General features: G+C 41.4%; 1 protein-coding gene across 1 annotated transcript in view; it reads left to right on the top strand.

Moving 5' to 3' along the window:
* Positions 1-6,857: 6,857 nt before the first annotated feature.
* GRM5 (glutamate metabotropic receptor 5) overlaps positions 6,858-16,175 on the top strand; it is a 244,494-nt gene continuing 235,176 nt past the window's right edge. The window contains 2 exon segments of the mRNA XM_050332273.1: positions 6,858-7,370; positions 15,059-15,937. Of these exon segments, the coding sequence (XP_050188230.1) occupies positions 15,259-15,937 (679 nt within the window). The 5' untranslated portion in view covers positions 6,858-7,370; positions 15,059-15,258.

Genomic DNA, 16,175 nt, shown 5'->3' with positions numbered 1-16,175 from the left:
TCAGTGCTTGAAGTCATGCCAATAAAACATTGAAGTGAACCTGCTTCTGCAATGGGCCGTGCAAAAACTTAATTTGACAGTAACTGTAAATATGTGAACAGAAGCCATTCACATTGCTGCGTCTCAAAAAAGTAGTCATCTTCAAAATACAAAGGCTTTTTTGTCCACTCAGTGTTCCTATGGTAACTACAGAAATTGTTTACCTAAGAAAGCAATATTGGGGATTTATAATTTAAAAACATACACCAAACATAGCACCTCTGATTACTGTTGACTGTAGTTCTCCTTTTCTCTTTTTGGTGTCCTACAGGAAGGTGAGGGACTGAAATTACTTTGTGCCTATGACCCCTGCCACCCTTACACGTTCTTCTCCCCAGCTGACATTTTGCACAGAAATAGCTACAAGCAAGGAGACAGAGCTGGCTCCCAGTCACCTTCTGTGGCAGGTGAACTGCCAAGCAGTCACGTGCTGATCCAAGTCTGTGTTACTGCTGGAGCAAGGTTGTTCTGTGCTACGTATTTCCCAGTCTTTTGCCAATCTCCTTTGTTCATGGAGGCAATGGGATTCATATCACAGTGTCAGCAGGAGGAATCAGCTGGCCAAGAATAGCTAGAAATAACAGTGTTTCAGCTGAAATAAACCAGTAAGGTGATCAGTGTGGAGCATTGCAGTGACATTTTGCCACTTTCATTTAGAGGACAGAATTTTGCTCAGGTGAAATTCATCATCTTTATACTCTGTTCTGTTTGTGTCCACAGAGGATAGTCCTGAGGGTGGCTCTCAAACCAAAGGGCATTTCTCCCTAATGGTCAATGACCAGCTGGAGTACATGGAGCTCTGCCTGGGAATGGAAGAGCCAACCAAGAGCTTATAGGTGAGGATAAAAAGGAGAACAGGCACAGAAGACACTACAGTGAGGGTCTGTTTCCAACCAGGCAGATTGAGTAGACGGCGCCTTCTATAGACAGATAGGAACAGCTTCACATTTGTATTTGAGAACTCATGGCAGTCCAGTGAAGTTTACATTGAATGAAAAAAAAGAAAACTCCACCCCTATTTTTAAAAAGTGAGAATACAAAGAGAAGAGGAACCATGAGTCAGTCAGTTTCACCTTTGTGCTTGGAAAGATCATGGAGTAGATCCTCCTGAACTCTATGGTAAATTACATGGAAAATAAGGAGCTGACTGGTGACAGCCAACATGGCTTCATTAAGGGTAAATCATGTCTGTCAAATTTGGTGGTTTCCTAAAACAGTCTTATGGTATTGGTGGATGAGGGAAGAGTGACTGATGTCATCCACCTGGACTTGTGCAAAACATTTGGCACTGTCCTGCAGAGCACCTTTGTCTCTAAATTGGATAGACATGGATTTGACAGATAGAGCACTCAGTAGATAAGGATTTGGTTGGATAGTAACACCCAAAGAGCTGCGTTCAACAGCATGAAATAAGTAAAGTTCCATTTCAGAGCTGGGAACTTCTCTGCTATTCACATGAATCAACAACAGCAACACAGATCTAATCTCCCTTTGTGTAGGTTTGGGGACTTCACAACAGAACAACACCATCCCCATTACCTCCCTGCTGTTCAGCTGAAGGTGCCACTCTGGGACAAACATGGGTGAGCTCAAAACCCCAACAAAACTTACCAGTTGAGTTTCAGACATTCAGTTCTCTTCTCTCACTGCAGAGAGAAGACAGTGTAACATACAGCAGCATAATTGGAGGTTTTATTCTGTCAGCCTTCATTAAAAGCACTCCCCCACTCAGATAGGAACTCATGGAGTAGAAATAGGAGCACCAGCATCAGATTTTGAATGATGTGAGAATGTTAACCACTTTCCCCAGCAGAGACAAAACCATCTCTGTAAGGTGTGGAGCTCCATGAGAACTGTAGTGTTATTAAATTGCTTGTTTGTTTGTTTAGTTTTAGAGTCATGTGTACTTCTTTGAATTTCAGTAGGGACGCCTGTCTATACCCTAAGCTCTACTTTCAGTGTGTGCATGCTGAGTGCATTTAATTAAGATCCTCACACATCAGTTTTGAGGTTTTTGATGAATGTGTTGGAATTCTTTGATGGGAAACAGTGACTGGAACAACATAGGAAGAGATAGCTGGACACAAAATGCATACATACATAAAGAAAGTGGAAATAACAAAGGAAGTAACAAGAAATCACACAAATGCCATGCATTTTTATTAATTTTAAAACTTTAAAAATGCTTATAATAATTGAAATAATGTGAAATTGACCTTGAGTAATAGGAATAATACCTTTAGTCGTAAAGGTATATATAAACCAAATACTCTCAGGTGAAATTACTGACCCTGAATACTCCTACTAATATGAAACAGAGTTTTAATGCTACAAAAGTTCTACTTACCTAGTTTGGCAGGCATAATCACTTCAGACATGAAATTCATTCCCTGGAAAGAGCATAGAAGGAATTACAAGTGGGACACATAGAAAAAGTTCCTAGAGTATGTTCAACCATTTTGTGGTGGTTTTTTGTTTTGGTTTGGGGTTTGGGGGCTTTTTTGTTTGTTTGGTTTGGGGTTTTGTGGGTCTTTTGATTGGTTGGTTGGTTGTTTTTTTGTTTTTCAGATACCCTGCAAACTGAGTTGATTTTCCTAAAATAATTTCTTGTGGGTAAATCTGAGGACACATGTATTCTGCAATCTTTTAACCACATCTGATGCATCCCTTTACTCACATAAATCTCCATATAAGTAAGATTTGATGTTCCCCTTTTATACTCTTCTTGCAAGCATCCTCCTCAGAGCTCTGTATTCTGTCTTCCTCTCTCACATCCTGTTTTCCACTCATGAGCATAAGGGTCAAACCAATTAAGAACTTATAGGCACTTCCAATCATAGACCCCAAATCTAAATCTAAATCTAAGGTAAGAATCCTTAGTCAGGGATTGAGTATATGGAATAATGCTGAAGTTTCAGAGCTAGGTTTGGTTTGGGATTTCTGAATTTTTCCCAACTGATAAGAGCTGAGGGTTGATTCCTTGCACAGATTAGAACAGTCTTGGAGGTGTTAGGTATTTCAGTGTCTCCTTTATACCTATGCACAACCAAGACTCAAAATTTAGTCACAGATTCCTTGAAAGCACACTGGTACAATATGGATATCCTTCTGAGGAATAGGTTCACTTTGAAATCTATGCAGAGAAGTGGACTCATCTTAATGTCTCCACAGCCACATAATATCCATCTTTTTTTTTTTTTTCATTTTGTTTTTGTCTTAGAGATTATTTTGCAAGAAAGCAGATGCCTGGCTTATCTTGGTCAATACAACATCACCTTTTTGTCCATACTTTGTCTTTTATTTTGCTACCTGTGTTCTACATGGTTTATTCATTCTGTTAACTGAGAATCCAACTTAGTATTCCCTTAGCCTCCTTATTTTCAGTCTGAAAGTGTTAGAGTGGTTAGCTTTCTCTTTAGAGACACTGATCACACCTGAAGACTCACCCTGCAATTTTCTTTATGCATGAACTGCTCACAGTGCAGAGATAGAGGACATGTTCAGCCTTGCCCAATGTGTTAGGATCTATAGGTGCTGCTGCCACAGAAGTAATGAATGTTACCAATAGTGGGCTTCTAAAATGTAGTCATTATGTCTCCTTATTCAGGTACTGGTTTATTTATTTTTTGCTGGTGCTATTGAAAACAAGTGGAGGAAGCTTTCATTTTATTAACTTTAAAAATAGTGTCAAAATAGTAGGTGAAATTTCTCGGTAGAGGAATAATAATCTACCACCAGTGGAGAAAACTGACTAATTTTATGGGTTCTGTAAAATGATGGAAATGGTTGAGGAGAGAAAGGGGAGGAAGAGAGCAAGAGAAAAGAACCTTTTATATATCTGTGTTTATTGGGACCCTTTTTAAAGAGTCAACAAGAGGCATTAAGAATGTAAGTGCCATGGCCACCCCCATCCATTCTATTTGCCTCTTTTAATCTTTGATCCAGCTGCTCCAAACATCTGGCACAGTGAACACTGACTCTGGGCTGTGATTTCCAGGGAGTCCTTGGGGATATGTGTATAGGAGCTGCTTTGCATCCCCCATTGCTTCTACACAAATCTATGTGTCCTGCTTGTGCAGAGATCATCACCCTCATCTGCTGTGGGTCACCCACCATCCTGCCAGCCAGTTGGTTGTCTCTGTTGGCAATGAGATGTGGCTGCTTTCTGACTCCCTTATCACACACAATCCCAGGGAAAGACAGACAACTGCTATGACATCCTAGCAAAGCAATGGCACCTCCCCTGTCCCCTGATTCCTCCAACATTTCTTTCTTCAAGCCTCCTGCACACAGTAATACCACTTCGCTTTTGGTCTCACTTTTCCCTTCTGCAGACACATCCCTCCCCTCCTTCTGTAATCTGTGCTTTCTCTGCAAATATATGTCCCCTCTTCTTCTCCATCTCCAGTTTCCTGACCTTCTAGCAATTTCAGTCCATGGTTAACGGGAAAGACAATGTCTCAGAGGACCATGAGTGTAGGGAGGAAGAGAAAAGATGGTCCTTACCTATCACCCCATCACATCAGTGACAAGAATAGTAACTAGTGGTATCTCCCCTATCATGTAATAACCTGCCTTCATCCCTTCAAGCACCAGCACCAGCTCTTGGAACTGCATGGAGGAAACAAACTGGTACAGTCACAGGCACACACACTCACAGTGTTCTCTGCTCAAAAACTGGCCTCTGCCAGTGACTGAAGAAAACAGGAGTGTTGGGCAAGGATGTGAAGCAGGTGCCATCTGATGGGCTCCCAGCCAGCCCCAGGCTGGTACTAAAGGAGGATGTGAAGGAAAAAGAGGCCAGGCTACATGCCTGGTAAGGACATGTGGGTTCTCTATCCTTCACACTTGGGGATGAAAGAAGCAGTCAAGCTGGTGATCTGGTGGAAGAGAGACAGCAATAAAGGAATCACAAGTAATTAGGATCATGGATGGAGCCATAACAAGACTCATAACAAGTGCCTCTTCCTCACAATAACTTGAGGTTGTTAATTCAAGTTAACTCAGGGGGCAGGGATGTGGAGGAGGATAGGGTGCAGGTTGGATGTGGCAGTGCAATTGCACTGGGGGAGCTACATCAAGTAGCAGGATTTGGGTCATTCAGCAGTTGCTCAAAAAAAAAAAATAAAAGAGATAATATTTTAAGCAGCAACCCAGAGAGGGGGGAACCAGCAGAGAGCGTCAAGCTGTGGAGCAATGGCAGAGAAAGACTGTTAATTCTCGAAAATGGATGCACAAGCTAATCCTTCCCTGCAAATACAGTCTGGTAAATGCTTGGACCCAGCAGCCTTTTAAATGCCAGATCAGCTCTTACTTAAATGACATTTGGTTTTATTATTTATTTATTTATTGTTACTTTATTTATTTATTTGCTAAGAATAGCTTCAAATAACGAGATGTCTCTGTCTGGCATTGTGTTGTGACGGTTCCTTGGTGTTTGTTGTTGTTGCAATAGGAGTGCAGGGAAGTGTTGAGTTTGTCGGGGCTCAGGCTACCTCCAACCCCTCCCATCCACCCACGCGTACCCATACACCCCCACCCCACGCTCAGAGCTGTCGTGCCCTGCCTTGTGCCGGGGGTCCCTTCCCACCCCGGGCAGAGGAAAGGCTCGGTGCGGTGCAACCGGCGGGAGAGGAGTGGGACGGCCGGGTGTGAATGGGAGCAGGAGCCGGGTGTGTGGGGCTGAGCTGTGAGACGGGGGAGAGAGGGAGGGGGAAGATTTGAGAGAATGCAGTGATTCCGGAGGAGAAGGTAAAGCTTCGGTTGACTTCGGGAGGGAAGGGTTAACTGAGGAAAGGTTGATGCGCGGGCAGCAGATAGTTAGCACGGGAGAGAGTTGGTGTGGGGTTTGTGGGAGGATGGGGAAGCAGAAGGGCCGGAGGGTACCGAACTTGTGGGCAGAAGGCAAATAAGAAGCTTCCCCATAGGTCTGCAGACACGGTCCAGGGATGCTGGCTGCGGAAGCAGGAGGCTGGCTGGGAACTGCAGCGCCTGTGGGTCCAGGGAGCCCAGGGTGCCGGAGAGGAGGGAGCCTGGCAGGAAGGGGTGGCTGCAGGTGACACCTGCCATGGAGAGGAGCGGGGAGCAGCCCGCAGGGAACAGGAACAGGGGGGCACAACCCGCCGGCAGGGCTGGCAACTCCGTCTGCCCTTGGCAGGGACATCAGTCCTCGTCTTGCCGTGCCAGGTGCTGTCACCCTGCAGCCAGGGGAAGGGGCGAGAGCTGGAGAGGGCAACCTGTCCTCCCAGTGGCAAACAGTTCCTCCTTTCTGCTTGACATCGCTGTCTGTGTATGTGTGTAGTGGGGTAGTCGCTACTCTCGCATCCCCCTCTCTCCCCGTGCCAGAGAGCAGCAGGCAGAGCCCGGAGCTGGCAGGCTGCTTGGTTTCCTGGAGGGATCTATGCCACTTGGTGGCACTAAAAAGTTGCGCTGAAGCCCGGTGTTCCCCCGTAAGAAGAGCCTCCTAGCCCCCCAGCCCAGACCCGCAGGTGCGGCAGCAGAGCGTCCGGGACCCAGGGGACAGCAAACTTCGGCGGGGGTAGTTCGCAAACGGTAGCCGGGACCGCAGGGGTAAAGTCTTCCCCACGACTCGGGTTTTAACCAGTGTGGTGGTTTTGTTGTTGTTGTGTTGTGTTTTTTTTTTTTTCTTCCCCTCACTCATTCGGATGATGCTGCTCTGAACCGATCGCCGCTTTCTTTCTTGCCAGGAGGGAAGTGTCGGTTTGTAGGGGGACTTTGCAACCTTTAAAGCGGTGCAGAACGCAGGGCTAGCCCCTTATAAATGCAGAGAGGTTGCTACCGTGCATGTGTGATGAAGGGCGGAGGTGTTTAAGCAGGTGGGTCAAGCTGCAGCAAGTATTTAGGAAGACCAAGGCTGTGGTGCCAGAGAGCAAAGACCCATCTGTTGTTTCATCGTTTGTTTATTCCTCCTCCTCATGCCTTCCCCCTCCTTTAAATCCAGGAACCGTTCACGCCTCTTGCAAATGAGATTTGGGCGATTCTGAGAGAACAGCGTGTTGCATAGCGTGTGTGTATGTGAATGCATTCGCGGGGGTAGGATACTCGGTCCTCAGTATTTGCCTGTGATCAGAAGAAAACAGGATGTGTCTATAGCTGGAGGAGTGACAATGCTAGCCCAGTGGGGCTCACCTGCTGGTGATCTTTGCAGAGGCATTTGAGGATTATTCAGCTCCAGAAGGTCTGTGTGAGGAGTGCTATTCTCTGCTGTGGCTGAAAATAGGAGGTGCCTACCCCTACCTGGCTCGATTATTGCCATCAAAAGGACCAGTTTGCCACCACTGTGGGAAGAAGCATTTTCTGCCACGGACAAGGTAATGATGTGGGGCGGGAGAGGGTATTTGTGTGCCCTGGATTATGGACAGAAATCCTGTGGATGCAGGAGAGGCTCTTCCACCCTCTCCCTCCCTTTCTCTTGTTTTTGTGCTGTGCCCTGGTTGCTGAAGGACCAATACAACTCCTGGTGGACCAGCAAGCCAACCGGTGTGGTACCTCTCTAGGGGTTACTGGGGCATCAGGGTGTCGGGGTGCTGGAGGGAAACAGGCACTGATCCCTTCCCAGGAGCAGCATACGTGTGGGGCTGCAGGGGGCTGGGGTACTATAATACCTGGGCTTGGTGATGTGTGTGATATAGTCCTTCTGTTCACAAGTGGGGATTTGTCTTGCTAGGAAGGTGTAATGGAAACAGGGATGTATTTGTTTTCCAGGGACAGCCAGGCTTAGCTCAGCCATAGACTTTTCTGTGTGACCTTGGGACAAATCACTCGGCTCTGCTCAGCGAGCCCTGTCTATTCCTTATTTAATAATCGAAGCTAATGTCACCGTGTACAAAAATGATTCATTATGGATTGAGAGGGACAGCGATATCGCTATCCGAACAAGGAGATAGAGACCTGAGAACCATGGTGCTTGCACAGATATACGTCTGTGTGCCCAGCCACTTAGTTGAGGCAGTGCAGGTAGCTATGCTGGGAGTTAACCTTACCCAATAGTTTCCTCTAAGACCCAGCTCAATTTATTTAATTAATTTGTAAAAATGTGATCCTGCATGCCAAATGTGACCACTGTGCAATTTTTACCACTGATTGATTTTTAGGCTGATTGTTTTTTCTCCTTCCCCTTCCGTAGACCTGCCCGGAGGCGAAAGCCGGCTGCGGGCGGTGCTCAGCACCAGGGACAGCGTCCGCTGCCCGCTGCCCGCCTCCCGCTGCCCGTTCCCTTCCCCGCCGCTGCCCGCTGCCCGCAGGCAGCGCTGTCCCGCACCCTGGGGCTCTGCCACCCAGGCAGCCCCACTCCCATCCGATCCCTTTTCTGAGCAACAATTTCCGGTGGTGGGGAGGGGGTGACTGGGTGTAGTGGGAGCCAGGACGCTTCTTTTCTTTTAAGTCTTGGGGACAAAGTAGGGGGTCATCTTGAAAGTGGCAGAGGGACATCTTGAAAATGCACCACTCTAAATTCTGAACGGGAAAGACGTATAGAGGCTGTTAGGCTCTTTAAATTCCCTATGACTTTTTCTTTCTTTCTTTCTTTTTTTTTTTTTTTTTTTTTTTTTTAAACTATATTCCTAAATATTTCTATCACATGCTGATGTTTTGTGAATTATCAAATACTTTGACTACATCCTAATTTTTATGTCAAACAATCACAGCATTAGTAGTTATTTCAAATGTTCAAAGAGTACTTTTTAAGGTCTCTATATATATTTTTTGTCATTTTATTTTCCGACACAGCTGTGGTGGTTTTGGCATAGCGGCAGTGTTGGAATGTCACCACAACCACTCTTGTTGCGACCTGCTGAAAAATGTTTCTTGGATCTGCTATTACTTTTTTCTTGATCACCTCCTCCAGACCATACAGTTTTATTAATTAATAAAATGTCCAGGATTACACATGAAAACACACCTGAGCTATTAGTTCCTGCATCATATGGTGTAACTGGCTTTTGGTAACAGGAGCAGTAAACAGTGTATTTGGTGGAATTGCAGAGATCGTTGCAAGTTTCCCTGGGAATTTAAACACCTACATATTAAACCAAAAATTGTTTCAGCAACCAGAAAGTGCATGTGTGTGGGCATAGCACGGGGAAGAACATCCTGGTACTGCTAAGGATCTTGTTGATAATTATAGCATTCTCTGTTTATTAGCTATTAAGACATGAGATCAGCACACTAGTCTGTTATTTTCAGTGGCTGTTCCGACCAAATGGTGAAAATTCTTACTTGCATCTTAGGTTTTTTTCCTATTTCTAAGTGGAATTACAGAAAACTGCTTCATAGTGTCTCCTGTTGTATAAGGAAGTTTTCTTTCTCAAAGAGCTTGATCCAATGTCCACTGGAATTCATAGAGCTGATAATGTAATGACTAATTTTTTTTTTTTTAATTGTGTGTGTGTGTGTGTGTTTTGTTTGTTAGTTTTGTTTGTTTGTTTGGTTTTGTGTGTTTTTTTAATAAATAGAAAAATTTGACAGCAGTAGAAATTGCAAAACAGAACAAGGTGTTCATATTTTATGATTTTCAAATAAAGACCATTTGAATGCATCACGTTTTGTTTAACTGAACTAAATTACCTCCGAGGAAGTGGTATGGGGGACCTTCTGCAAAGCCAGCCTCCCCTGAGCATTGGGAGATAGACTGCCAGAACATCTTCAACCCAATGTTTAGAGTTTGCAATGCCAATAGCCAGCAGAACTCAGCAAGCCTTAACATCCTGAGTGTACACTTTTTCCTGGCATTGGTCCCACATGAGATGAGCTGAGAGGTCTCTAGCCGTATGTAATTGTTTTTCTAAGACTGTTCCATGTTTTGCTACTGAAAGATCTTCACTGCAAGATAAGTGACATTACTGACTCTGGACCAGTAATTCAGTTTCTGCTTGCTAAGGATTTTGTCTTCTCTGATGACAATACCTAGGTTAATTCCTTATGATATATTGATTTGATCCATATCAATGTATATTATCTCATATCTGGTGGATTTAAATTAGTTGTGGTTTGTACTGTAAATGAATGCCCGGAAAGCATTTAATTAGCAGGTACATGGCTGTAAGTTATACAAATGTAGCATATAAGTAAATTTTGTCACTAAAAATGAATGGATTTTAAGGATGTTAGTCTTTGTGATTGTTTTGATCCTGAAAATCCTTTAAGGAGAACCTTAAACTTTAGATAAGTCTTTATAGATATTTGACCAATAGTATTCTTCATCTGATAAGCAATGAACATTGCTGGACTGGAACATGATTTCTCACTCTATCACAGCACTGTTTGGTGCTTCAGTAATCTGACATTTTATTTTTGATGTTTGAATCTGCCTGAAAATTCAGAGACTATGAACGAGCAGGCTGTAAACTTACAAAACTGTAACAAAGAAGATATATAAACTAAAACATTTTTACTCCTGTCTTTTGATTATTTTTTTCATGACGTAGAAAAGAATAAATAATAAAAAGAAAAATCGCTGAATTCGTGTTTCACCTATTAGAAAACTACAGAGCCAAGAGGATTCAGGTTGCAAAGCAGACAGGTGCTTCAGTCGGAGGTCACTAGTGGGCGCTGCTATAATAATGTAAGTCAGCGGGAAAGGGTGACCTCCTTCAGGTTTAAACACAGTTACACGTGCGGTAGCAGAAGCCCCTGAGAACAGTCAGAGGTTGGTCATGTAGAAACTCTCAACCATGTACATATTCCAAAATCAGCACTTTCTGAACTGCTGTTCAAAGTCCGATTTTTGATCAACATTTATTTAGTGTCCTTCCATATTAATCCTCTTTTTGTTTCTTTTGGTCTGTACAGACTGCAAGTACAGGTGGACTTGCATTTGAGATTGAAATAACTTTTAAAAAATTGTATTGTTTTAATAATGAAAGATTTGCATGATGTTTCGTGGAATATTACAGATGCTCATTTTCTACTCAGTTAAACACCAACATGAAGTAGCTGGAAGTCTGCCCTAAGGGTACAGCTGAGAATTTCTCCAGAGACTGGTATGAAGCTTTTCCTACCAGGGAGAGCAGAGGTTATTAGGAACATGTTGAGTCCTTCATCAGATCTGTGTCTTCAGTAATCTGGGTAGCTCATGAATTTTTGTTTGTGGTAAGATTGAGCAAAAGACAGGCAGAGTTATTCTTTTGTCTTACTACTTCTGCAGTTTCTCCAAGTGTGAAGCTAATGCACCAGAAAACTGAGACCAAAAAATCTGTCATCTATTGTTAAAGCATGTGAATTCAGGATTAATTTGTAGTTAGATTCATAAATGAAATAAACTAGGAACCTTGATACACCAGTAATTAGGTGCCTTATTTAATTTTGCCTAAATTTAGGGTAAGTCCATTGATGCTGAAGAAATTGACAGCGTGAAAAGTAAATTTGACCATAAGTGCTGTGCATGTTGTCCATCAATGAAAACAAGTAAAAGACAAATTATTAATCGGGAAACAATTCCCATTACAGTTCACTGTCTTGATATTGCCGATACCTCTGTTCTCAGTCTGAAGTCTAGAGCATGTCAAATTTCCTTTAGGGTTATCCCTAATAATTTAAAGAGAAGTTATATTTAAGCTTATAAAATTTTACTTAATTTTATTTTAGTACTCATCCTACTTGTAATGATAAGTTTCCTGTAGTAAGAGAGATAGGTAATCAAAATGAGAAGTGACTTCTATGTGATTCTCTTGGGAAAGAAGCACAGTAAAATTGTATATTTGAATAGTTCCCATGGCTATATTCTCTTCAGGAAGATGTTCTCCAGGAAATGTAATTAGTGTGCTTAGTCTATCAGCTCTCTGCTCAGTCATTTTGACCTAAAGGGGGATTTGTTACCTGATTACTCTCATGGTATCTTCACACGACATGGCTAGCTGTATCCATCAGAAGAATGACGGGCAAGAAGAACAAGTTGAAATACAGGAAATTCTGTTTAAATATATAAAAAAGGAGTCCTTTTTACTTTGGCTGTGGTCAGACGGGTTGCTCAGAAAAGTTGTGGAGTCTTCATCCTGAGAGATATTGAAGAGCTGACTGGACATAAAGATAGGAAATCTACTTCAGTTGAACTTAAGTAAGCAGGGTGGATGGACCAGATAACTTCCTGAAGTGCCTTTTCACCTCAACCATTCTGTGATTTTTGAGTTTATGAGCAGAAGAGTAAGCCCACAGAACCAGATCTCTATTATACAAATAAAAATCCAGTGAAATTTGGTAGGCTCACTTAGCCACATCAATATAAATTCCAGATTGTTTCATTACATTATGAAACCCCACAAAAAACACACATTGACTTCAGGTAGCTGGATGCAAGTCCTAAGTCTAATACTATAAAACATAAACAGTGTTCTCAGTGTAATTAGTAACAGTTTAAGTCCCAGGTAAATTAAATTACACTTCAATACAGTGAAGAAAGTTCATTAATTGTAGAGCAACTGCAGTCTGCATCTGACTCCTTCTTTTCCCTTGGATGTCATGGAGTGAAAGGGTTTTATTGTTTTCAGAACCTGCTTTTGAGCCATAGGAATCCACCAGCTATAGTATGCTAATGTATGGAACCAGAAATATAAAGGAGACTTTTAGCTTTACCTCATTCTTTACTCTGTAATTTTACACTGATAGATACAACTGTAGACAGAGAAGGGCAAACAGCTGTTCTTTGGAGTGAAGAACATAAAAATGGCCTTACTGCCCTCTCTTCCCCATATATCCTGTATGGAAATTCTTTACTTCATAGACACAAGACCAAGAAATTTGGTCAATGTTTGTTGTAGAACTAAAATGGTGGATGGGGGTTGGATATTTTTTTCAGGCCACAAGCTCATCCCAACCCTCCAAACTCTCTCTCTTTGTACATATGCAGATTCACAGAAGCAAGGTTATAAAAAGGCATCTAATTGTATATCCAGTTGCAGTGTGAGGCAGAGCTGGCATTTCTCTAGACTACCACATATACTTGTGGTCTGGACACACAGCCTTAATTTGAGAAGCTCAGAAAGATGAGGATCCACGGTTTTAAATAACAGAGTACTATTTCTGTCCAAATGTTATTAAGTTAATAAATAATTAAAATTTTTAAAGTGATAATACATTCAATTAATTAAAACCATAGGAATTTAATATTTAATATCCCCTGTCATTCGTCCTTCAGAGTGTTTTCAAATTATACGGTACCAACTTCAGAGTCATGGAACAAACAATTGCAAGACATAAGCAATAGTGATAGCCTGTAATTAGAGACTAATTAACCTGAACTGAACTGTTGTTATTACTTAGTGGCAAAGGGTTGTAGTATTGATAAGCCAACTCTTCACAGACTATAAAAACACAAACATTATTGAAGTGGTTTACAGTTGTCTGAACTTTATTATTAGGACTTTATAATACTAAAAATTAATATTACATGAACCAAACAATATTGTGATTAACATTTAAAAAATATATTATATATTTTCTCTTTTTAAGGATTTAGATTTTATTGGGGATACTCACTGAAACTATGCATGATTTCCCCTGGGTAAATACTTTATAGTTTATAGATGTCTAGGTAAAATAATAATTGAACAAACCTAACATCAAGCAAAAAAGTGGGTTTAGATTTTTATGATTCATCTTCAGAATCAGGAAGAGTTTCTCTTGGTACTATACTGAATGACCTAGCTGTGAGGAGTAAACTCAAGATTAAAATACTGTGAGATTTTCAGCCTGGAAGAAACAGAGGTAGATTTCCTATGTCAAGGATTTATTTCACTTTACAATATCTAGATGGTATCAGAGTCATTAGTAATAGATTAGAAATGATTGGTGGTGTCTGAAATTTATGGAGATTTTTTTATTGCAGCAAAATATTTATGTTGACAAAACTGAGGTCAGGCTCTGCCCCATAATTTCTCAGCTGTTTTGTCAATAGTGACACCAGGCATATGGTTCACTAAATACCTCAGCATCTTCCTAGATTTAAGAGTGTGCTTAGCTTTCTGTACTATCAATGTATTCACTGGTAGATGTGGATAGTACTTTAATGTGCTCAGGAGTCAAGACCTGGACAAACCACTATTTAGATACTATATTTAAATTCAGAAGCATTCTTCTGCAAATCCACTTCTAGGTGCAGAACATTTTCAATTTCCATTAATCACAGCCCAGCCCAAGATGTGAAGTATTAGCTGTTCGTTCTTTTTTTTTTTTTATCCTTCAGCAACACTTAGGATGGGTGCAGATTGCATTGCAGACTGTTGGTAAACGTAATCGATCAAATATTTTAGGCACTAGTGCATCTGTATAGTCTCTGTGTTGAGTTCTATCTACCAGTGAAGTCTATTGTCTACAAGGATTTTCAAATTGTTTTTTGTCAATTTTTGAAATAATGATATAAAAAGATTAAAATTATTTCACTACTCTGCTGTTTTCTAATTACTGTTTCTTTGCTTAATACAAATATAAATATTAATATCAAAATCAGTTTTCTTAATCTTATTTTAAACGTTATTTATTTCATGTTTTATCTTGCAAAGAAAAAAATAGATTTACAGATTCTGTGTTCCTTAGAGGAACAGCTTTATGTGTCAACAGCCATTTCCTAGTGTTGTAGATGATAATAGAGTACAGCCCAAGGTATATTATTAGTGAGACATATGTATTTGAGATGTAGAAAGTGTCTGAAATTAAAGGCAGTAGTTTTTGAAGACACATTTTAGAAATGGCAACATCTTTCTTCTGTGGAATTAAATACTTACCTGTCTTTAGCGCTTTTGAAAACATTTCCCCAAAGAATTCTTAAAATGAAATTGTCAAAGAGAAAGATGTTGGTTTATACCAGCAGTAGTACAAACCTAGGATTGTGAAACAATGAAGTATGATAAAGTTTTCCAGCTTGAAAATGATGAAAGCAAGCGTACATAGGTGACAATGTATTACAGTCATTGACAGCAGTATGAATAGGTGCGATCTTAGAAGACATTATAAAGCTGACTTTATAAATAATTTTAAAGCTCTTTCTCTTATTTATTCCTTTGTGAAGGTTATGAGGATTATGACCACATGTGCAGCTCTGCATAGCTATCTACTTGATGATGGTGACTCCTTAGAGAATACAAGCAAACTCTTGACTGAGCATCAGCATAGTGCTTTTTTTATCCAAAAGATTTAATAATTGCTTTTCACCAGCTCTCCAACTTTGTTCCACCATGCTGTCTCTACCAGCCTAAACCATTTCCTAAAATGGTCCTTTTGCTGTTCATTGCAATCCTGCTGTTGAAGGAAGATGTCTGTGGGAACTTTGGGCTTTTGGTTTCAGCACAGGCAAATGAAAGAAGGGTGGTTGCACACATGCCTGGTGATATTATCATTGGAGCTCTATTCTCTGTCCATCATCAACCAACTGTTGACAAGGTTCATGAGAGGAAATGTGGAGAGGTAAGAGAACAGTATGGCATTCAAAGAGTGGAGGCAATGCTACATACCCTCGACAGAATTAATTTGGACCCCACACTGTTGCCAAATATAACTCTAGGATGTGAAATAAGGGACTCCTGCTGGCATTCTGCTGTGGCTCTGGAGCAGAGCATTGAGTTTATAAGAGACTCTCTTATTTCGTCTGAAGAAGAGGAAGGGATGGTGCGATGTGTGGATGGAACCTCATCATCTTTCCACTCCAAGAAACCCATTGTTGGTGTCATTGGACCTGGCTCTAGCTCTGTTGCTATCCAGGTCCAGAACTTGTTGCAGCTTTTCAATATACCTCAGATTGCTTATTCTGCCACAAGCATGGACCTAAGCGATAAAACTCTGTTCAAGTATTTTATGAGAGTTGTGCCATCTGATGCACAGCAAGCAAAGGCTATGGTGGACATTGTCAAACGCTATAACTGGACCTATGTTTCTGCTGTACATACTGAAGGTAAGAGGTTATATATATTAGCATATAAGAATGCCTTTGAACTATTTTGATGCTAATAGATGGATGATGTTGTTGGGTTTTTGCCAGTCAGTTGTCAGCAGTATAGACTTTACTTAATAATAACTTCACATTCTCGGTGGGTCTGAAGTAGCATCATGTTGTCACTGGCTGAAAACAAAGTTTGAAACACAGGATTGCATGTGCTCTAGGCTACTTACTGGTTTAAGTGCTTGCTCTG

The sequence above is a fragment of the Myiozetetes cayanensis genome, unplaced genomic scaffold (assembly GCF_022539395.1).
Source record: "Myiozetetes cayanensis isolate MyiCay16 unplaced genomic scaffold, myiCay2020 scf5-8, whole genome shotgun sequence".
Classification (NCBI taxonomy): domain Eukaryota; kingdom Metazoa; phylum Chordata; class Aves; order Passeriformes; family Tyrannidae; genus Myiozetetes; species Myiozetetes cayanensis.
The sequence above is the reverse complement of the archived record's forward strand: the minus strand, read 5'-3'. Positions and strand labels throughout refer to the sequence as shown.